The sequence below is a fragment of the Giraffa tippelskirchi genome, chromosome 6 (assembly GCF_054371585.1).
Source record: "Giraffa tippelskirchi isolate mGirTip1 chromosome 6, T2T-mGirTip1v1.2.pri, whole genome shotgun sequence".
Classification (NCBI taxonomy): domain Eukaryota; kingdom Metazoa; phylum Chordata; class Mammalia; order Artiodactyla; family Giraffidae; genus Giraffa; species Giraffa tippelskirchi.
In genome coordinates this window covers 112,258,351-112,281,404 of record NC_137280.1, presented here as the reverse complement: position 1 = coordinate 112,281,404, position 23,054 = coordinate 112,258,351, and the positions used below count along the sequence as shown (strand labels likewise).

Genomic DNA, 23,054 nt, shown 5'->3' with positions numbered 1-23,054 from the left:
CATTGATCCTTCATGGTAGAAACCATCTCTAGAGTCCAAGATTGTGCATCTCAACAATGGCGACCTTATGGCTGCTAGATTTTTGCTTGCATGGTCATTGCTGTCTCAGTGTCCAGCTTATCACTTTGCAGGGCACTTTGGGACAAGTAGGGTCTAATCCTGCCCCAGCATAGCAGAGACTGATAAATATTTAATATAAAACTGTAATTTTATATTGGCTTTATAGGGGCTTACATATACAACTCTTTCGCAGTTATAGAGGAGTATATTCAGAGCAGGTATTTTCCAGTTAAACACATGCATCTTTGTATATTTGACTCTCTAAAAATATCCTTTTGTAATTGCAGTCTTTAAAGAAGTCAGCCAACATTAACCAGACAGCAATGTTGGCAGATGCCTTTTATAGCCTAAAGAACATAACTGGGGAAGCTGAGAGACTCCTCTTCTGTGTTGAACTGGAAAGCCCCTCTTGGCAGTAGTCTGGCTGTGCTCTGTTTGCCTTGCTTGCAGCACAGCACACACTTATTCTGTAAGAAAAGGCTTGTGAAATTGTTTGCATCCGTGCTTATTACCGTATCATCTTCAAGCCTCAGCTTTTTTTTTGTTCAGAGTGGTGAGAGGATTGACACACTTGGGGCCCATTTGTTTATATTTTGCATAAGGAGCCCTACATTTTATTAATTCATCAGGAAAAAATGTGCTTTAGTGACTGATTCTTTGGGAGGAAATTCAGTGTCTCATTAGAGATCATCACGGTAGCTTAATACAATTATGTATGTCAGACTGAATGACATTTGACATGGTAGTGTGAGACAGAAAAGTGAAAGTGTTAGTCACTCAGTTGTGACCGATTCTTTGTTACCCCATGGACTGTAGCCCACCAGACTCCTCTGTCCATGGGATTCTCCAGGCCAGAATACTGAAGTGGGCAGCCTTTCCCTTCTCCAGGGGATCTTCCCAACTCAGAAATCAAACCAGGTCTCCCGCATTGCAGGCGATTCTTTACCAGCTGAGCTACCAGGGAAGCCCAAGAATAGTGGAGTGGGTAGCCCATCCCTTCTCTAGCGGATCTTCCTGACCCAGGAACTGAGCTGGGATCTCATGAGGAATGTGAAAAGTATGAAACCTGAGAGCTCACTGGTATTTCCTTAGTAGCTCTCTTAGGCGCATTGCTCACCAAACTCTCTTGTTTAAGGCTTTGACTTTGGTGGAAAGTTATGTTTTCCTCTATTTAGATGTCCAGGGATCCTAGGAAAATAATATATCAAGCAAAGCTCTATGCGCACACAAAAAAGTGACCTAAAAACCAGTTCAAACTCAAATCATTCATTCAAAAGAGGCCTGTCAGATTGTTTCCTGTTCACTAACCACCTCACTTTACCTCTTACCAGACATTTAGACCTCTTCTCAGACCTCTTCTCTTTCACTTTTCCTTATGTTTGGAACACAGGTCTAAAGGTTTGCTATGGCCAGTTTTGTTACCAGATTGGTCCATTGGACCAAGGGACCAATGGTCCAATGATTCATTGGACCATTGAACCAGGGAGGTTCTTTTTCTGATTGGTTTCTTGCAACAATGAAACTGATGTGGAGACTGGAACAATACAAGCTTTATTCAATGTCCTAAGAATGGAGAAGTGGGAACCTAGTTTGAAAATCAGCTTCTAAATCCAATTCTGGAGGAGACAATATGTATATTTACATAGGAGAGCCAAGGTTAAAGGGAGGAAGTTGGAAAGAGTGGAAGGATTACTCACATCTTATCCAAGAATAAGGGTGTTGTTTGTCCCAGAATTGATGCAACTCTCCTTTTTAGTCCTCGTATGGGCTTTTCTGGTTGTCATGGCAACTGGCAACCATCTTGGTGTAGGTGAGTGTATCGTTTAGCATGCTAATGTATTATAATGAGCATTTAATGAGGCTCAAGTTCTACTGGAAGTCAGTCTTCTGCCATCTTGAGTCTAGTTGACTCTAACCAGTCCTTTTTTCTCCTGACAACTTCCTCTTGAAACTTAGATAAGACCAATTGGCTTCTAATCAAGAGAGGGGTGAGGATATGATTCTGGGGCAATAGTCTTGGTAACAGATTGATCAAAGACCAGAGTGGAGATGACCAACGGCAAAATTCAAGAAGTGTTTGAGAGGCATAGTGGTAAAGTAACTTTGATTTAGAGCCAGGCTGTAATTGACTTACTTCAGGATCTTGGGAAAAATCATGTAAACTTGGTTATCTTCAATATTACCTTCTGTCTGTCCTTGTGCCTCCTCAGATGACCAAGGGCTCCTCCTGCACAATGACAATGAATTACTTACCCTTTCTACCTCTCCTACATGGTGTCCAGCACAGGGTCTGCATATGGCAGGGTCCAGAAATATATGACTGTGATGTTAATTCTCAACAATAAGTATTATTCTGTGCTCAAGGCATTTGCTTAGCTTCATTTCTTAGGATTAATAAAAGTATTTTTATTAGCTTAGGACACTAAAGAGATTTTGAGAAATTTTGGCAGTTTTGGCTAACATAACACAATTTTAAATACAGTGAGAAAGCTTTCATCTTCCAGAGTTCTGTTTTAAATGATATGGTAAAGCAGTCAAGATCCATTTGCAAATGAATTCACAGCATTTTTCACATCTACATGTATTTTTATATACTACCTTTGCTTAAAATAGGATACATCTGTGTGAACCAACATCATACACCTACCTATCTAGAACTCACCTAGAGGTGTCCATTAAAGAGAGAGGGGAGAAAATAACAAGAGATGTGTGATTTAGAAGTTCACTTACCTGCATGCAAGGAGAGTGACCCGCTTACTTGCTAAGCCTTTCAAATTTGCATCTGCTTTGCTTCACAGCAGATCAGACTGTCTGGAAAGTGGAGAGGAGTGTGTTACACTTGCCTTGGAAGGTGCTCCTGAAGGTAGCAGAGCAGAGGCCGAGCTATTTGTGACAAATGTGCTCAGTTACTGTGAATGTTGTTTTGAAACCTACTGTGTACCAACATTTTTAGCTCTCTGGGGACCTTATTAGTTATCCCTGAAAAAGCCAGTGACCAGTAACTCCTCTGGTGAGCCTCTGTTCTAGCTTTAAGCCAAATTCCCTCTGCAGGGCCACTGGAACTGTTGACAATGGCTTTGCTAAAAACATACCTTGGACCTTTGGGTTTCTCTCTTAAGGGGTAGATTCTCTTACTGAGTTCTCTGGAACAAGCTGTAAAGTTCTCTGGCTACAAGATAACCACTCTTTCAATAAGAATAGCATTAGGGATTGCCTAGACTGAAGACCTTTGTGAAAAGCTAGCTTTTAACTAAATACCATAAAACATTTTTAAATGCCACTTGAGCGTGAGAGAGGGCCCTGTTCAATGTGTGTGGCCAAACCACACTCAAGGACTCTTCCTCCCAGCTCTCCGAAGGGGCATGTGGAAGTGATTGTCAGGAGAAGGGAGCAGCTGCAGACACAGGGTGCAGATTCTGAAGCAACATCCCAAACCCGTTCTGGAAGCCAAGGAACAATGTCAGTTCTGTTGTCCAGGAATGCAAACTCAACACAGTGATTTCCTGAAGACCCCAAGAGACGGAGGTAGTAAAAGGCTGAAGGCCGGACTACAGGGATACCTTTGCTGTTCTGTGCAGACAAGATTCATGACTCCCTAGTGATGCTGTAAATGAATGTGCAGCATTCATGCATGGACCATGTCTATCTAGTTAGATATTGTTAGCATGAGGGTTAGATTCTACATGGAAAGGGATAGGATATACACAACTTCGAGTAATTGACATCCCAAGCTTAGAAGATGTGTTTTAACTGGAAAAATGTTGTTAAAGCAGAAACGTCAGTTGGGTGAAGTTGTGATTCAGTAGTTATGAAACCCTGAAGTTTTCACTAAAAATGCAGGATGTAGTTGTATTATGAGAGGCAGGCTAGACTGAGGTCCTCTGACATCAAAATCATTTCCATTGTTTGTTGTTGTTCTTGTTGTTTCTCAGTTGCTAAGTCCCATGGACCCCATGGGACTTATGGAACTTTGTGACCCCATGGACTGCAGCATGCCAGGCTTCCCTGTCCTTCACCATCTCCCAGAGCTTGCTCAAACTTATGTCCATGAGTTGGTGATGCTATCCAACCATTTCATCCTCTCTCCCTCTCTTCTCCTCTTGGTCTCAATATTTCCCAGCAACAGGGTCTTTTCCAATGTTTGAAGTCTTAATAATTTGTAATAGGATAAAGATGGTCAACCAGACTCTGGGTTAAATGACAAAGTCACAAGCTCATATTAGTGTTCTTTATTTTTTCACTTTTAGAATGCTTTGAGTGCTGTGGGGAACTCTGCTCAATGTTATATGGCAGCCTGGATGGGTGGGGAGTTTGGGGGAAAATGGATACATGTGTATATATATGGCTGAGACCTTTGCTGTTGACCTGAAGCTATCACAACATTGTTGATCAGCTATACCCCAATACAAAATAAGAAGTTAAAAAAGGAGAATGTTTTGGGTGCCAGACAAACAGTCTGAACTCAGGTTATCTGCTTATTTGTGTTAATATTTAGCATTTTTTCTTTCTTCAGAACATCCCTCCAGCTAAAATGGCAGTGGGTCTAAGACAAGGAAATGACTGCCTTTGAGGTTCCTCTGGAGAGGTGAGTTTGCAGATGGGATCGATTAGTTGTATTTCTAAGCTTTGAGAGATCATCTTTCCTTTACCTTGAAGGTAAAACTTTTCCTCTTTAATAATCCGCAGAGTGATTTTCTTATCTGCAATTTAGATTACTGGGGCCATCTGGGGACATGTGCAAAGCCTGCTTTGTTGTTTTGGAAATAGGTGTCTGGCTATATCTCCTCCTCCCCCCTACTTTAAAGACCCTATTTTTCTGAGTCCCATTTAAAAACACGGAATGGGTTAACCCCAGCGTAAATCCGAGCCAGACGATTGCTAAAAAGAGTTTTGCGTTTAGCCACCGACTTTAGCGTGGGACTTAAAATGGGAACGTCTTTAGAAGTATTTTAGGTCGAAGAATAAAAACAGACACACCAGAGGGAGATTTGCCAACTATATAAATACATAGGCGTTAAGCCCCCTATACAGAAACCAAATATAAATGGAAAGACAATGAGCAAACTGCACATATAAACAGACAAAGCTCCAGTGGATAAGTCATAAAGATCTGACAGCAAGGACCATATGTCTTGAAAACTCTCAGCTTTTCTACTCAAGTAATGTGTTATTTGTCCCAGGTTCGCAGTTCACTCTTTCCACTCAGCATCCTGCCTGGCACTGTTCAGTTTGTCTGCTGTCTACACGTTTGGGCTTCTGGCAAATGGAGATGCTCTCAACAAGAACAGCTTTTGAGTGTTATTCAGACCCCTGATGGGCCTCGGATTGTATAAAACAAGGATTTGTAGCTCTTGAGAGATGTAGCTCTGTTTGAAGCAAAATATCTTCTCACTTCTTGCCAGCACTTACATGTGGGGCACCAATCCCAGAGCAGGCACTTTCTTTCTTACAGTACCAGCACACAAGTCATTTTCCCAGAGTTTGGGGAGTAAGTGAGCAAACACAAGAAAGCTGACGAATCGTCTCTGATCATCGACTTAAGCAAATCCTGAGCTGGGTTTTCCCATAGGAAATAGTCTCAGGTAAATACAAGTTAGGAATCCTTCGAATCACTTGTTTTTTTAGTAACAAATGAAATGGCCTATGTGGAAGTATCGAGAAACTGTAAATCACTGTGCAGTATTATTACCATTAAGAGGGAAGTGAGGGGCTGTAAAAATTGACTTCAGAAGTCATGACTGGAGGATGATAGCAAGCTGGAAACCACTTAGGTTCTTAGAAGGTCTGTTTCCATGGCACTGAACAAATCTTTATTCTTCACGCAATGGTCTAGTCAGGTGATGCCCAAATTTATTCATTTTTTTGTCAACAAATATTAAAATATCATTCCATGTTATGATCTCTGGAATATGTTATGTTATCTCTGAAATTGTTAATTGATAACTGTTATGTTGTTCCATTTTGGAAAGAGCTATTACTTTGAATAGCACTCATACATTGAGCTCCCCAGTTTCTTTGGCTTCTGGGGTGTGGAAGGACTCAGGCTGTGATGACGAGTGTGTTCAGTTTGCACAGAAGGCTAGGGAGCCCCGCGGGGGTCTGTGAACACACAAGCCTGTGAGTATGGTGGCAAATCGCAATATAGCTGGCCATCCGGTGGCCTTGCTGTGAGCCATTGCCAGATCAGCCTTCGGAAGTGGCAGCTATTTACAAGAAGAAGGTGGAATATTCAGCCAGAGCAAGGACAAGGGGCAGCACAGTCCCTTACAAAGGGGTCGGGAGGCAAGGCGCTTTACCTTGCTCGGAATTATTCAAGACTCAATAGCTTTGCATAGCAACGGGAAGGCTTATTGACAGCAGTTAAAGGCTCCGGACAGCCACACACAAAGTCATTAACCCCCTGCGGGAAAGTGTGAAATTATCCTGTATTGAGGGCTGGCTTCACTTGTGTGGCCCTATTGAGGCCATTGCCCCCTCCTCCTCCCACCCAGCCAGTTGAGAACCAATCTCCCCCTTCTTTCTGAATAATTAGTGAATTTTGGGTCCCATATGACCAAAACAGTTGAGATCCCAGCCTTCCCAGCCTTTTCTTCCTTACTCAGGGGGCCATCATTCCCCTCCTCACAGAATTGTGTTTAGTTAATGCACCCTGCGGGAAATCCTTTCACCTTAACTTTGGGAGGAAATGCTTGCCCCTCCTCATCTCTCCACTCACCCACCCCGCCCCCTCAATCATCCTTCCTGCAAGGAATTCTTGCATTTGGAAGGGTTGATTTTTATTTAGTACAAAGAAATGAGGGAAGAATTTCCCAGGTGAATTGTTTATCACCGTATGGGCCATTCTAACAGTGGCACTTTCAACAAGTCACTTAGCCTCTGAGCCAATTTCTATGGATTCAGTAGAAAAAAAAAAATTCCTAGGGGAAGGTATCAAGGGAACAACCAAAAGACTCTCCCAGCTGGTGAGCTGGGTAAACATCCAGTGTAACAGAAAAAGCAGAGACTTAGAAATCATACGAATATGGGAACCTGGATGTAGGTAGTGCTAGCTCTCATGCTTTTTTTTAACAGAACAGTCTCAAGCAATTAACTCGTTTGTCTTTTTGAGCTCTAGTCTCCTTGTGAAATGGAGTGGTGAATGCCTACTTAATAGAAGAAAGTGGAAACAATCTAAGGACTACAAAGAGGGAAGCAGTCAAATAAACTGTGGGACATCTGCAGTAGAAAGTACTATACAAACTCTAAAAATAGAGACATATATATTGATGCGGAAAGATGTCTATAAATAATAAGTGGATAAAAGCAAGATGGAGGGCATTGTGTATGTTCCTGTTCTGTAAATAAGTATAAAGGAGTTTTACCTAAGGACATATGCATCCTAGTATGTGCATAACAAAGAGGAAGTGACAGGGATCGTAAGAAACAGTTAAAAGTTAGCTTGAAGGGGAGGGGTGAAAAGTTAGGTGTCAGGAGGAAGGTTTATACTACTTGTATTTTTTCTCTGTTAAGTTTTCCGGCCAGGGCCACGTATTACTCTTATTTTTAAAACACTATCAGAGTTTATTTGAATAGTAAGATTATGAATCTTCCTTCCTTTCCATGTTTTTCTGGATTAAAAAATGAAAACCTTTAAAACTGATGTGAAAATTAAGTTACGCATATTAAGAGCCTGAATCACAGATGGCGCTTGGTTAATGTTAGAGCAAATAAAACAGGAGGAAAGGTCTGAAAGTTCTCTTTATCAACTTTTTTAATAAATGGATACTATTTTAAAAAATAGTAACAATTACTGTGCATTAGATACCATTTATTATTTTTATCACTGGTTTCTAGAGTGTGTTTACTGTCTTGACTGTTTCAGTGTCATCTTTGATCTGTGGTCACTGGATTGGTCGTAGGACCAGATTTACTAACAAGGATTGTATTCTTGCCTGTAAAATTCCAGGGAGCCTGGTGGGCTACAGTCCATGGGCTCACAGAGAGTCAGACGCGACTGAGTAACTGAGCACTCATACACGCATGATTGTAATCTGTGACAGGCTGGGCATTTAATAATCTTTCTGTTCTTCAGTTTCCTTTACTTTCAGTTAACCGGGAATCTGAGTGATCTCTAAATTCCCTTCAAACTTGAAATTTACATATCCATTTGCCAATGACATTGATGTAACTCAAAAGCAAGAGTGTGCAGGGGGCCACTGTCTGGAGTTCAAAGACAAGAGAGAGAAGAAATGTCATAAAGCTAAGCTTGAGGTTGGGAAAGCTTCCTAGGACAGACCCACTCTGATCTGTTATAATCCTCACAGCCACTAACTCATTTACTCTGTTCTTCTGTCAGAAATTTTAAGCTATTCCTGCCTATGAAGCCATAGAAGCAAAGCTCTGTTACTGCTGTAAAAGGCTGCTGGGATAATTTTCTATTTCCTTGGATCGAGTTTTGTTGGCACCCCCTTTTTTTGATGATTTGTTTAAAATCTGAAAGACAGAGTAAATGCATTGGGATACATAATTATCTTCTCCATCTCCTATTTGTTGGAGGAGATAAAGTCAGTTCTCTAGTAGGGAGCAGGCCTGTCCAACTGATGCCTACTCTGTGATACGTGGGGGGTATGTATGTGTGTAATCTATTTAAAATAAAAAAAACCTATGGTACAGAGTACTGAGGGGTGACACGCCAAAAGTAGGGTACAGAATGCCTGTTCTAGCTGGCCCTTGCCAAGGGACTGGCCAACCCCCCTCCTTCTCTTCAGCAACTAAGCAATTAGTTGAAAAACCGGTAGGCTCTCCCTAAGTTCCTAATGTGTGTGGAGATTATGTCCTTCCTTGAAGTCTTGATGTTTATTGTTCTGTCAGCCTGGTGGGCTCATGTGTGTGGCTGCAGGAAGCCGGGAAGACTTTGTTCCCTTTCCTGAGCCTGGCTTCCCCGGGAGCAGAGATGTGTAGTAGCAAGCAGTGGGCCTGGAGAACTCTTGTGCACTGTTGCCATGGACACATCCCAGCATGCCAAGGACCAGTCCCTGCATCTGCTGTGAGTCTTCATAAGGGACCGAGCAACGTGTGACCTCAAGCCTCGAACCACTTCATCAGGACTGGGGCCTGGCCTTTTTCCTTCTGGTCGTTTTGCTTCATGAGTGGAATGCAGCTGATCTGGGGCCCACAGACCAACGTATTCTTAATACAAAAGTAAGCACGCTAACAGTTAATACACCCTTGATAGGACCAACAACAACAACAGTGTCAAAGTGTAACAATATGAAGGGAATCAATGAGAATATTGTTTTAAAATCAAAACAATCGAAACAAATCACTGACATGATTTACCTACTTATCATCCTATGCCCAGGACTTTTGTACTTTCTTTGCCTAACATGACTTTGTGAACATTTTCTGTGGCTTTCATAATTAGCTTCACTATGATTTAAGGAAAATCAACATGCTTGGTGTTAGGCCCCCCTAGGAACTAGCCTCCAGGACATATGACACGATAAAAGACTAACTGGATCATATCAAATGTCTCTAATTTGGACTAGCTTGGACTTTAGTTATGGGAGTTTGCCAGTGCTTATGAGGGAGTCTCAGACTTTCTTTTCCTTCAAGGCAAGTCCATGGGTTTCTCTGCTTGTCTCCCTGTGATGTGCTGGAAGCGGCAATTACTTGTCTCTCTCTCTCTCTCGTTCTCATCTGAGGTACATGTCAGTCATTAGTAGGAAGTAACACCCCACCACCTGCCCACCAGGCATGTGACCGGGGGCCACAGGTAGCATTTCTCAATGTCCCAACTTCTTTCTCCAAAGTCATTTAAGAACTATCAGAGAGAATGAAGCTACCTTTAAAAATTTTTTTTTTCAAGGGTTCTGTTAAGTATATAGAAGTCAGAAAAGGTACCCAGAATTCAGGCAGATTAACCACTTGATTCCCCAATATAGGAAATTTCCATGACATTGACTCTCATTCCCTGTTGAATGGCTCAGGAGGAAGGGCAGTTCCTGCCTGTGGGATAGACTCGAGGCACCTCCATTTCCCTGAGCAGAGTTCTGATCCTCCCAGCCACTGACTGGCTTTAACGTGTGAGGTCCTGGGCCTTTGAGGGAAAAATGTTCATCTGGGTGAAAGCTGTGTTGTGAGGGCAGAACTCCCACAGCCAGCCCAGGCCCTCCTTCCTCCCCTCTGGAACGTTCTCACCCACTTGCCAGATCCCAGAAGCCCTGCCAGCCCCAGTCAGGACCCTCCTTGGTGCCTCTCCGGCACAGCATCACGGTCTGTCTGTGTGGCACCTGTCAGCCATCCATGGCAGGGCTGCGTGTCACTGATGGGAGCCCACCTGCCCCTGAGAGAAGGAGCCTCTCTGAGCGTGAGGAGGGCTGTATGACAATGTGGACACGTCTGAGAGCATAAACAAGGGTCCTATACATCCCCCGGTAGAAGCAGTCCCTGGATTCCTAAGCACAGAGCATAGAAAAGGCTCTTTGAGACCAACCACACCTAAGAAAACTGGGAGTCCCACGTAGCTAGCTAGTGGGCTTCCCTGGTAACTCAGTTGGTAAAGAATCTGCCTGCAATTCAGGAGACCCCACTTCGATTCCTGGGTTGGAAAGATCCCCTGGAGAAGGGATAGGCTACCCACTCCAGTATTTTTGGGCTTTCCTGGTGTCTCAGTCAGTAAAGAATCTGCCTGCAATGAAGGAGATCTGAGTTCAATCCCTGGGTCGTGAAGGTCCCTGGAGGAAGGCATGGCAACCCACTCCAGTATCCTTGCTTGGAGAATCCCCATGGACAGAGCAGCCTGGCAGGCTAAAGTCCATAGGGTCACAAAGAATTGGACATGACTGAGCAACTAAGCATACAACAGCATATGTAGCTAGTACAGGGAGGTGTCAGACAGAGAAAGGAAGCAGGGATTGTTAAGAACATGGATGAAGCTTTCAAATTCAGTGGCCCTGGATTGCATTTGAATAGAGCCAGCGGTCATGGCAACAGCAGTTCTAATTAAGGGTTTGCAATTTTATTCGAGTCAGCTGTGGGAGAAGGAGAAGGGTGATTTTTCTTGGTTTGATTGTTTTCAGCTTATAAAACAAATTCTGTTTCCCCCTACAATTATGTGAAATTACTGTCTCCAAAGAAATATTTTACATATGGCCGCCCTCTGATCTGTCTTCCCCTGCCTCGTCTTTCAGGCAGCCTGGGAGGGTCATTCCTCGTCCAGCAGGGCTGGGGAGACAGGAGGTTGGCCCAGGCGCACCAACAACTAGCTGGTTTAAAGAGTATAATCTGACTGTATCCTGTAAGTAGTTGCTTTGATCTTTTCTACCAATAATCATGCTTGTCAGAAAATAGGGGGGGAAATCACTGCAAGTCAAAACTTTTGCTGAAAGATAAGATGTTACGATCTTTTGCTAATTGCTTGCCTGCAATTAAGAAGTTGGGGCTGATGGCTCAAAGCTTCCAGTACAGAAGAATCAGCAGCCATTTTCATTGAAAAGCTACATCCTGTGACCTGTTTTTAATTGACTTTCCTCCTCCTCTGCTCTTCAAAGCAGGGTTCTGCCAAAGCCACCAGCTTCTGACTTTGAAGCTCCCTTGAAAAAGAGAGAAAAAACAGAGGCCAAAAGTCAAGGGGTTTCAATTGCATATGGTTTAGGCCAAATTTACAAATGTATTTTAAAAAAATTCTCAAAGGTTACTTTTAGTGAGTTCTTTGATCTAGAAAAACAAAACCAGAAAGGAAAACACCCCATATTGATCATGTTTTAAAAATTATTTAACAATTGGTCTAGTCACAGATGTCTGCTTTTCTAATTTTTTCCTAGAGATTGAAGCTTAACATTGCTGATAGGCATAGGATAGAAGATCAACTCCCTCCCCTCCCTTTGAAACACCTCTTTCTCTAATGTAATGATCACATCCTGGCAGTGGCTTGTTCTATTGGGAAAACTCTTTGTTAAACACTATGGGCAGCCAGCTGTGGCTCAGTTATAGTTCTGGGCTCATGGTCTCTGTTCATGGAACACATCATCATCCATGACCACATTAAATTATAATATTTATATTACAAAAGTAAAATCCCAATAATTTAACATCAAACTGATTATTTGTTAAGTTCAGACATACATGAAAGAAATGCTTGCAAACTTGCAGAAGAAAACAAGACATCTTAGCCCATTTTGGAAGGAATATTTTGAAAATAGATAAATGCTCAAAGCTGAAAAAAAGGACCTCCTTGGAAACGTCAATAAGCCTTGCAAAATCTTCATTTTTTAAAGGGCTGAAATACAATGCAGCCCACTTAGTATGGTGCCCTTTCATGGGTCTTCAAGTCAAAGAAAACATGTGTTTTTATCTTGGCATCACCTCATTTTGACAGTGTAGAATGTCCTGGGTTCTTTATAAACAATAGATAATAAATTCTTTATTATAATAGATAATAAATTATTTATAAACATAGATAATGTTCTTCCATTTTATACTCCCTTCCCCAATTTTTCTGATCTTACTTACTTTCTGATTTTACTTACTTCAATCCTGTGAGGTAAGTACTGTTGTTATCTCTATTTTATAGATGTAGCTGCTGAGGGTCACACAGATTTTAGTACATTTAGTAAGCAGAGGAGCCAAGACCAGATCTTCTGAGTCACATCTTTGTATATACTCTGTGCATCTCTTTTCTCAATGTGTCCAGGCTGAATGTCCAAAGTAGTGTTGGGCAGCGTCCATTCTATGTCCCTATGCTGATACTCTAGTCGAAATCCTACATGTTCTTTATTCTGGGAAACTTGTGTATCTCATGTTATTTTTAAAAAAGGACATTATTTGACCATTAAATTCATTCATTCCACATTTTGGGGCACCACCATGAACCACACTGTTTTCTACCCATAAGGATACAACAGTGAACGGATAGAAAATATTACCCCTTCCTCTTAGAAGGGGGGAAATAAAAAAAATAGAGACGTAAAAACAAACAAAAAATCCCCACTTCCTGACTGTTAAACGCATTGTGAAGGAAGCAGAGCAAGGGAAATATGTTAGGGATGTCTGGGGAAGTGAGGTGGAGGTGATGGGTAAGGTGATGTCAGTGGTAGCATGTTTAGTAGGACGTTCACTGTCAGCCTGTCTCAAAACATTCAGAGTTATGTATTACAGGTTCTGTGCCAACAGGGGGATTCAACTGATGCATTGCATGAGATCTTTCATAAGGAATGGTTTTTATCTCACAGTTTGAAAAAAGAAAAAGAAACTAAGAGAGAGGTCAAGGAGCTTGGTTAAGTTCACACAGGTTATTTGTGCAAGGTTAGGGCCAGGATTTAGTTTTCCTGACTCCCATGATCGAGCCTCCTCCATCACACTGTGCAGTGTTTTCTCATCACGAGCCAAGCACTCACCATTTAGCAGCTTAGCTGGTCCTTCTACCTCATGCCAAAGGCCAGAGAAACCCAAGCAGAGAGACAAACAGCACGTTCTAGGTAACTCAGAGCCATATTTCCTAACAGCATGCTCACCCCGAGTGTGTTAGTATGCATGCAGCTTATCACAAGTTTCCAGATTTTTGGTTGTAAAAACTGAGGGGGTGTGTGGCAATAGGGCATGGATTTTTCCGGGACTCTGAGGACCTCTGGGCTGTGGTGATTCTTTGTGAATTATAAACAAAGGATTTGGCAAGGCCAATGGTTCTCAGGCCACGTGTGCCATGGAAACCCAGTTGGGTCAGCTTAGATTCAGACAGTCATTTGGTGCCATTCCCAACAGCTCACCTCTCCATCTCTATGGAGTAGACCTGGAAACACAAACTGGTCTCGAACAAAGCCACTCGGCCGAGTGGAGTGTGCCAGTCCCAAGTCTGTTGTTTCAGCTCATTTCATCATTTTTGGCTCCACCCTTGGAAAAGTACTTTCATATAATTGCAAGAGCAAAATGTTTTATTTTCTCGCTGTAGGGAAAAAAATGCATGCTCATTGCAGGCAATTTAGAAATTATTGAAGAACACAAAGAAGAGATGTAAATCACTCACTCTAATCTGATTACCTGACAATGATCATTAGTAAATGGAAAGTAAAGCCTCTGTCTATTTTTCCATGACTTAAGATACCTTTTGAAAAATAGAAAAAAATGGGATCCTACTGTAAATTGCATGGTAATTGGCTAACTTTAATTTTCTTAATATCATCCTCCTAATAATTTAATCTGAATTTTTATTGGTTGTCTACTACAACTCAGATACAAAATTTCTGTGCAACAGCTGCTGCAATTCCTATTTTACTGCTGAAGAAACAAGGATTCTGAGATTGTTTATTTTTCCCCTCCATTGTCTCATTAGATAACCTCATTCCTGGCCAGGTCTCACAGTTCATTTGTAAGCTCTAGCTCAGAATTTTATTGTCAGTCCTGACCTTTCCACTCAGCTTTAGGCTTTTATTATCCAGTTGCCTATTTGACGTCTCAATTTGGATCTCAAATGTGCCGAGGACTCAACCCATCCAAAATCTTGCCGAGGTCCTCTGCATTGTGCAGGGCCAGGTCTGTCATTACAGCCTTGCTCTGAGCTGCCATCTTAGCTGGTCTCTAGCAATACACTCTTGACCTTCTTGAATGCCTCCTCTACACAGCAGCCAAAGGATCTTTTCAGAATGCAAATCCGATTATACTACCACAGACTTACAGCCCTTGAATGACTTTCCTCTGCTCCTCAGGTAAAGACCAGAATCCTTAACATGACCTCCTAAGCCGGGATGATCTGGCTGTCTCCCCGGCCTCAGTTCACACCATGCTCCCCACACTCTGCATCCCAATCACACAGATATTCTTTTAGTTCATGTAACTAAACCTCACCAGGCTTTTTGCACTTGTTGTCCCTTCTAACTGAAATGTTCTTCTCACCATCTTGTTAATTCTCTACCTAAATAATTTCCACTTTCTCAGGTGCCTCAGCATATGCAGTAGAGGAGGGAAGATTGCATAATTTGTCCAAAGGCACAGGGCCACTAAATGGGAGCTCCTGGCCTTGAATTCACATTCCCAGACTCCAAGTTTGATGATGATTCTGTTGCCTCTTGCATCTGGGTTAAGTGTAAAAACTTAAGCTCTAGTTCTCTGAAATCTCTGTGAAGTTTCCCACAGAGGCGGAGGCTCATCTTCCAAGTTGAAGAATATAATAGAAATAAGACAGAATTTGATCTGAAACAGCCCTGACCTCTCCTAGGCTCAGCCCTTCTCTCTCCCAGCATCAGGCAGGATGCCAACTCTCATGGAGCAGTGATTCTGTACCAAGTTCAGCAGGGAGTTTTGGATTAAGATTCTCATGTTGACAGCAGTTTTTCTTGTGAAGATGCACAAAACCAGCCTTATGAATTCCTTTCACACCTGGGAGGATTGAAATATATTTCCGTTTGCAAACATATATTCCTTGATACGTATCTCATAAAAAACAGAAATGCGATTTCTTTGAAAATAATTCACAGTTACTCTTCCATTTCAATCATTTAGTGAGTTTTAAATGTGCTTTTCTTTCCAGAGTCCATGAAAAGGTGTTTGTTTTCCCCTCTCTTTTAACTAGCTGGGTGCCAACATTTTTTTTTCCTTCCCTTGATCTGACGTAAGTTCAATGTTTTGCTTCTGTCTGCTATTCCAGCTGGTAACCTCAGGTTGTTGGATAAAAGAAGCTTTCTCTCAACTCAGGCAATACACCAAGTCCCACCTCAAACACAGATATACATACACACACACAAACACTGTGGAGTACAATAGTTTGACGTACAGGATGCTCTGAAGAAAGAGGGCAGTTCACTTCCACCCACAGGCCTCTGCAGGCCAGTTCAGGGCAGTGAAATTGGCTGCTATCCATGCAAATCAGCATCCTGGCAAAGGAAGGTCTGGGTCAAGAGGAAGGAATATCCTATCCTGAGGAAGAAAGATTAGATTTGTTCTGTATGATTGCTTGGGGATAGCTTCCAAATTTACAATGTACTTCAGCTCTTAAATTAGCCTGCTATCAGTCTAAGATTGCGAAACTGTATTTAGAAGAAAGACACATTCATTATTGTTATTAAGCAACCTAATTTTAGAACTATTACTAGAATGAAACATAGTAATATGATAATATTTAACTAGAAATGTGACTAATAAAGCTTCTCCTTTTTCCACATTTAGGTATTAATTGCAGAATTAAGTGTAAGTAATGAAACGGGAAAATTCTTTTGCGTAGTATGACAAAGAATGAATTGCTTTTAGCAAGCATTGTTTGGTTGAGTGAGTTACTCAAATGACAGATTTCCTTTTCAGATTTGTTCCCATTTTAATTAGATTAGAGACTGACTATAAAACATACTCTTTTTATTTAGGCTGGATGGAGACAAAGGATTACTTCTAGTTATCACAGGACACACAGTTACTTTATTATAGATCAATGAGGAACCACCTTGGATGCTGTGAACATAGGATCAGAGACACAAATGAGATGTTGAGACTAGGAATTTCAGGTGACTTGAGTTTTCACTCAAGTCTAGTATATAATAGTATTGTTTGTTAACTTGATAAATTTCCCTCCCTCCTTTCTTACATGCATCATTTCTGTTTGTTTGTTATTTTGTTTTCTTGTCTAATTGCTTTGGCTAAGACTTGAAAATGATACTAATTAAGGATAATGATTGTATGTATTTTTATCTTCTTCTTGACTTTGATGAGAAAACTTATGGTTTACTTTCAATCATGATGACAGCTGAATGTTTTAAGTTTGTATTCTGTCTCTGTCTCTTGTTGCACTTATTGGTAGACCTTGGACACTTCTGGAATAAAGCATTTTATGACCTTTATCATTTAAGACCTGCATGGTTCTCAGGTCACTGCAGCGGTACCCTTGTCTGTACCTAATTAGCTTTGTCTGAGTCTCAGGAGCAGTTTCTAACCTAAGTCAGAAGAAACTTTTGGAAATCTAGCTTAGCATGCTAGGATGCACCACTAAGTTATCTTTGATGATAATCTATCATTGGACATATGCTTTGGCTCTGACACATGGATTTTCTGCCTTGTGCCCAAGACTTTACCTTGTATCAAGTTCTGTTAACTGAATTTCTGTGCTTGTGTTTCTGTCTCTATAAATGCCTATGACAGGTACTAGTTAACATAGTGATGCTGGACCATAGGTCCTGGGTTCAAATCCTGTTTCTTCTACTTATTAGCTGTTTAACCTTAGGCAAGGTTTTCCATGCTTTTGTGATTTCTCAGTTGTCAAATCAGTATAATAGCAGCACTTGTCTCAGAAGGTTATTATGAACTTTAAATTAAATAATACATATAAAAGCCTTGGAAAGATGTGGGTACATTCTATGGCACTCACTAAAGGCTTGTAGTTATGCTTATTGCCAGTGGAAAATGTAGTAGTACTATTTTCCCTTTGAATGTTACCTGGCTTCTTTCCATCACCCTTCTCTCAGGGTTGGGTTTCCATGACTTGAGTCTCATCTTGGTGGTTGGGGATCTACTGTCTGCTGTTAGACTTGTCTTTACAGGACATTGCATGTTAGCATATTGACCTTTGAATACAGAGTGTTCTGAAACTATCCTACTGCCTGACCTCAGGTTACGCTATTCTATCTGGTAGGTAAAATTCTTTATAAAGACTCACTTCTGATTTAATTCTACTGCTCACCTTCCATCCCACTGTTGTAAGCCTTCTCCTATCTAAAGATTTTGATCAGCATATTCGTGGTTTTTTTTTTTTTAACAGCATCTAACACACTCATATAACTTATGGTAGTGCTTTTCCAGAAGTGACACTGATTTGTCATTAGGGATATTGTTCCAACTGTGTAAAAATCCCTTCTATTTATCATGAATGAGAGTTCACAAATATAAATTCATGTTAATTAATCAATTTGTTTATTTAGTACATATTTATTTAACCTATAATCTAGGGAATAGACTGTGTCGGGACATAAAATAAATATAAAATAATGTAAGACATGGCTACTGCCCTTGAAGAACTTACACTTTAGTTGAATAAATCAGAGACCATGATTGTCTGAGGCCCAGCTGTGGAAGCGAAGGTGTGAATGGACAGCTTAGGAGGGAAGTAAGATCCTAGTTGAATCATGTAATTTTTATTTATTTATATTTTTTCTCTTCCTTTTTTATTTTTTAAATTATGAAAGTAGGATAACACATTTACAGGAGACTTGGGAATTTTAAAACAAGGTTACATATAGGTCCACTCTATTTTACAATTATTTTTCTAAGTAGATAAATTAAGGTTTTCAGTTGGAGTTTCAATATCAAACTCTCAATTTGAATTAATTCAATGAATATAAAGAAAAGTAGAAGCATATAGTAGACCTTAAAAGCTATGAACCAATTCAACATAATTAAGATTTATACAGTTTTCACACAACAGTAGGATACACATTCTATTCAAGTTCCCATAAACTATAAACTAGGAGACACTGGAACATATCCAGGGATATAAAGCAAGGTGAATCATGCAGTTTTTAAATATAGTACAATGAGTTTTGGAGAAGGAAATGGCAACCCACTCCAATATTCTTACCTGGGAAATTCCATGGACAGAAGAGTCAGACAGGCTATATAGTCCATGGGTCACAAAAGCTGGGCTCAACTCAGTGACTAAACAACAACAACAAATGTCAATTTTTCATTTTTCCCCCAGAGTCCATGAAAAAGTGTTTGCTCTTCTCTTAACTACTCTCTGATTGCCTTCGGTATATTATCACTGTATTGGCTAATGCAGTTGTGAGACTGCAGTCCTGCCATGTTCAGTGTCGTCAGTCCCCCACACAAAGCATTTTCCCTGTAAAGTTCTATGTCAGTCACGTTTTCTAATGGAGTAGTTGCATTTCCTTTCATGCATTGGAGAAGGAAATGGCACCCCACTCCAGTATTCTTGCCTGGAGAATCCCAGGGACGGAGGAGCCTGGTGGGCTGCCGTCTATGGGGTCGCACAGAGTTGGACACGACTGAAGCGACTCAGCAGCAGCAGCAGCAGCAGCAGCAGTTGCATTTCCATATGTTTTTGAAACACAGAAAAGGTAACTTTAAAGTGGACGTCGTCTACTCTCTAGTTGCCTTGCTTGGGCTTCTCACTGTGCTGGCTTCTCTTGTTGCAGAGCATGGTCTCTAGATGCACAGGCTTCACTAGTTGCAGCACAGGGGCTCAGAGGTTGCAGCTCGCCGGCTCCAGAGTGCTCAGTAGTTGTGGCACACAGACTCAGCTGCCCCATTGTGTGTGGGATCTTCCTAGACCAGGGATGGAACCCGTGTCCTTTGAATTGGCAGGTGGATTCTTTGCCACTGGACCACCAGGGAAGCCCTTCTTTTTCCTTCTCTTGATCTTAAGAAAAGAGAAGGGTGTTCCAAATGGAGTACTAACATTGTATGTAGGTTCCAATTTGATGATATTAATTACAAGTGGTATGATACACTCAGTTGACTAATTTAGCTATTTTTGTGCTATTTTCATGATTTTCCCATCTGTATATTATCTGCACCATTATTTACTTAATAGTTGTAAGTCCCTGTTTTTTGTTGTTGTTGTTGTTGTTAAATGACTTTATTAAAGAGTTGTCATCACTATCTTAAAATAGAGAAGTAGTATACTTTGCCATGAAAAGATAGCACAGAAGATATACACAACTGTTTAAACCCATAAATCACCTACAATTGTCTCCATATTGGTACTGGGAAGCTCTGGCCTTGCCATTCTGATGCTCCTTTGGGAAGGAACCCTGGGCAGTTTGTTGAGATTTCTGTTTCAAACATTGCTTGACATTTCACTCCCCCAATTCTAGTTACCTCCCATTATTCCATTCCTGATTTTATTTTCTTTACAACATGTCTTATTTTCTAAAATTGTATTGTTTATTTCCTGGCTTATTGTCTGTACCTTATGGCTAAAGTATAAACTCCAGGAGAAGAGGGACTTTGTCTTGTTCACTGCTGTTCCCTAGGTCTTGGTGTATATTAAGCACCAATTGCCTGACTTTCATGGCAAAATGGTAAGAAACTGCAAAAATCTGTCCGTGGATAAAATAACCCTGCTTGCTAGCTCAGCGCATTATGACTCGATTTTTTTTTTTCCTTCCTGTGTTTTTGATGATCTACTATGACTTTGCACTTTATTTCCCCACCTGAGCTCATGGGACCTTTTTATTTACTTCTCTGAATCTTTTTACCTTCTTGTACATACTTCTTTTTTAAAAAAATGGAACCTGTAGGATCCGAATCCTTTCCTGCCTAGACTACCTAACAAGGCACTGACTGGATTCCTCTATTCTGGTAGCTTCCTGGACTGCTCATCATTATGCATCTAAGTGGCAAAAAAAAAAAAAAAACCCAAAACATATAGCATTTGTCCAGGAAAGGCAGCTATACTAATTCAATCATCCTGGATGGTGTGCTCTAACATTTGAAAAATAAACAATAGGACAATGCACAAGCACATTTGTCTGTCTGTGCCAAGAGTAGCTCTCCTCAGAGTAGGAAATGGCTACCCACTCCAGCATTCTTGCCTGGAAAATTCCATAGACAGAGGAGTCTGGCGGGCTACTGTCCTTGGGGTTGCAAAGTGTCGGACACGACTGAGCGACTAAGCATGCACACATGCCAAGAGTAGCTTTAACTGAAGGCTTAGATTTATCCCTCAATTTTGATTCTGAAAACTTTTTGGATTTTTCATTCTTAAGGCAATGGATGATTAATCATCAAGAATGATCTCCCAATAGATGAGGTGATTTTCAGTAGATTTGAATGAATTTTACCCTTATTTTAAAAAATGTTTTGCTTGATATTTTTGTATCAATCAGAATCATTTAAAGAGAATATGATCTACAAGATGTTGTTGTTTAGTTGTTCAGTCATGTCTGACTCTTTTCCAACCCCATGGACTGTAGCCCACCAGGCTCCTCTGTCCATGGGATTTCTCAGGCAAGAATACTGGAGTGGGTTACTGTTTCCTTCTCCAGGGGATCTTCCCAACCCAGGGATTGAACCCATATCTCCTGCATTGACAGGTGCCTTCTTTACCACTGAGCTGCCAGGGAATCCCATGATCTATGAGATAGAGAAATGTTATTTAAAGTATTTGCACCTAGGATTTTATTCTTCAAAGAATCTGTTTGCTTTTTCCTGCCTAATTAGATAATGGTAAGTCAAGGGGATGAAAGTCTATACCTACTTTCTGTGACAAACCCAATGCCTGTTAAGGCTGGTTGATTAAAGAAGCCACAGTTCTTGGTGATAAATGACCAAGTCTACAATAAGGCTCATGCACTTCCAGTGAAATCTTTCATGTCGTGAAAGAGGAAACAAGATTGCAAATTTGAGAGTAGATGTTAATGATTAGTATTGGGTGCTATTTATAATCAGTGACACAGGATGTTAATTAGTTGTTTTCAACACAGTGACTGAGCTGATCCCAATAGAAAAAGCACATGTGATTTTATAAATGAAAACTATTTTTTGAAAGTACTGAAACATTTCATGGTGTTGGAAAGATTAGGAAGAAAGCATGCTGAGTAGTTAAAAATGACACAATTGGCAATTTTTACTGTGAACAGAGATGATTATTTTAGATTTATTTTATTTTAATAAAATAAGTAACAGAGTATTTGAAGGAACTTGGGTATGCATTCATAGAAAAAGGGACCTTTCTACTTTGGCACTGATTATCCTCATAAAATAATGTTATATTCTCCAAATGTACAAAGCATTTACCCTGTGGGAATAAGTACAAAATGTGATAGTAACTGACCTAAACTACAAAGATACTCTTTAATGCACTGTGGGAATATTTATTAGTGAATACCCATGTGGCCTGAAAGAGTTGATTGATGTCATTTGCCAAAGGGCCTAACTTGTTCCCAGAGAGCCGTTCATAAACTGGTAGCATTTGGCAATTATTGAAAAGCATGACCCTCTCGACAAAAGTAAAACCTGCAAGTGAACTGATAAAGAAATTCAAGTCAGAAAAGGACCAGTCTGATTATAAAACACATTCTATCTGTACAATAATTGGAGGTCTCACCTAGACAGTGGCTGGGCATCAGAGTGAAACAGCTTGCATAGTGTTTCCTGTACTTAGTGGCCTTGATTCTTACACATCAACAGGTTTAAAATATTTAAGTAATTTAACTAAAATGACTAGCAATAATATGTCTTTATTGATATCCTACAAAGGGCCACTCTTTGTTACAATATATACATGCAATATCTGAGTGGATTCTTGCAAGAGCCCTTAAGAAGTAACATTTTAAAAAGGAAGACACTAACTCTGGGAGAGAGCTTCTGAGACTTGTCCAGGGTAGGAGAGCAGGGCAGAGTCAGGCAGAGTCAGGACCGAAGCCTAGGTCTGCCGAATTTTGAGGTGACCTTCTATCACTAGGGTAGGTCTTGAAACAGTCTGCAGCATCAGTCCCTGCTCTTCTTCTCTACTTGCCCCATCCTAACCCCTTCTTTCCTCCAGTAGATAGTCAGATCTTCAGCATTTGGAGGTTCTGGGTTTTTTTCCTTAATTTTGAAAATATTGCTTATGTGGCTTAGAGTCATTTGTAATTTTTTAAAATAGTTTTAGAAAACCTACTTTTTTTTTTTTTTTGTAGAAAAACTGAGCAGAAAGTACAAAGCTCCGACTCACCTCTTCCCTCCCCATGTAGTTGTTATTTGCCTGTTGTGGTTTTCTTCTTACAATTGATGAACGAATACTGATACATCACCATTAACTAAAGTTTACAGTTTATATTAGGGCTCACTCTCTGTGTTAACAAACTCTCCAGATTTTGACATGTGCCTAATGTCATGTATTCACCTTTATAATATCATACAGAATAGTTTCACTGTCCTAAAAATTCCTTTCTGCTCCCCTTATTCATCCCTCCTTCTCTCCTCCCAGGGCCTTGGCAACCACTGATTTTTTTTTACTGTCTCTGTAGTTTTGCCTTCCCCAGCATGTCATATAGTTGGAATTATACAGTGTGTAGTTTTTTCAGACAGGATCTTTT

At 40.7% G+C, this 23,054-nt stretch overlaps 1 protein-coding gene across 42 annotated transcripts in view; it reads left to right on the top strand.

Moving 5' to 3' along the window:
* The window catches only part of LOC145509795 (uncharacterized), a 1,222,357-nt gene that overhangs the window by 202,290 nt on the left and 997,013 nt on the right, over positions 1 to 23,054 (top strand). For 35 of the 42 annotated variants that reach the window (XR_014056463.1, XR_014056465.1, XR_014056461.1 and 32 more), the window contains one exon: positions 4,574 to 4,645. The exons of 2 other annotated variants lie outside the window; for them this stretch is intronic. Coding sequence is in view for 2 of the 40 variants with exons in the window: in XM_081499100.1 (XP_081355226.1) it covers positions 4,574 to 4,590 (17 nt within the window). In the remaining 38 variants the exon portion in view is untranslated. Of the gene's footprint in view, positions 1 to 4,573; positions 6,855 to 16,388; positions 16,527 to 23,054 lie in introns of those variants that run through there. 5 more of the 42 variants (XR_014056420.1, XR_014056422.1, XM_081499100.1 and 2 more) reach the window with 2 other exon arrangements.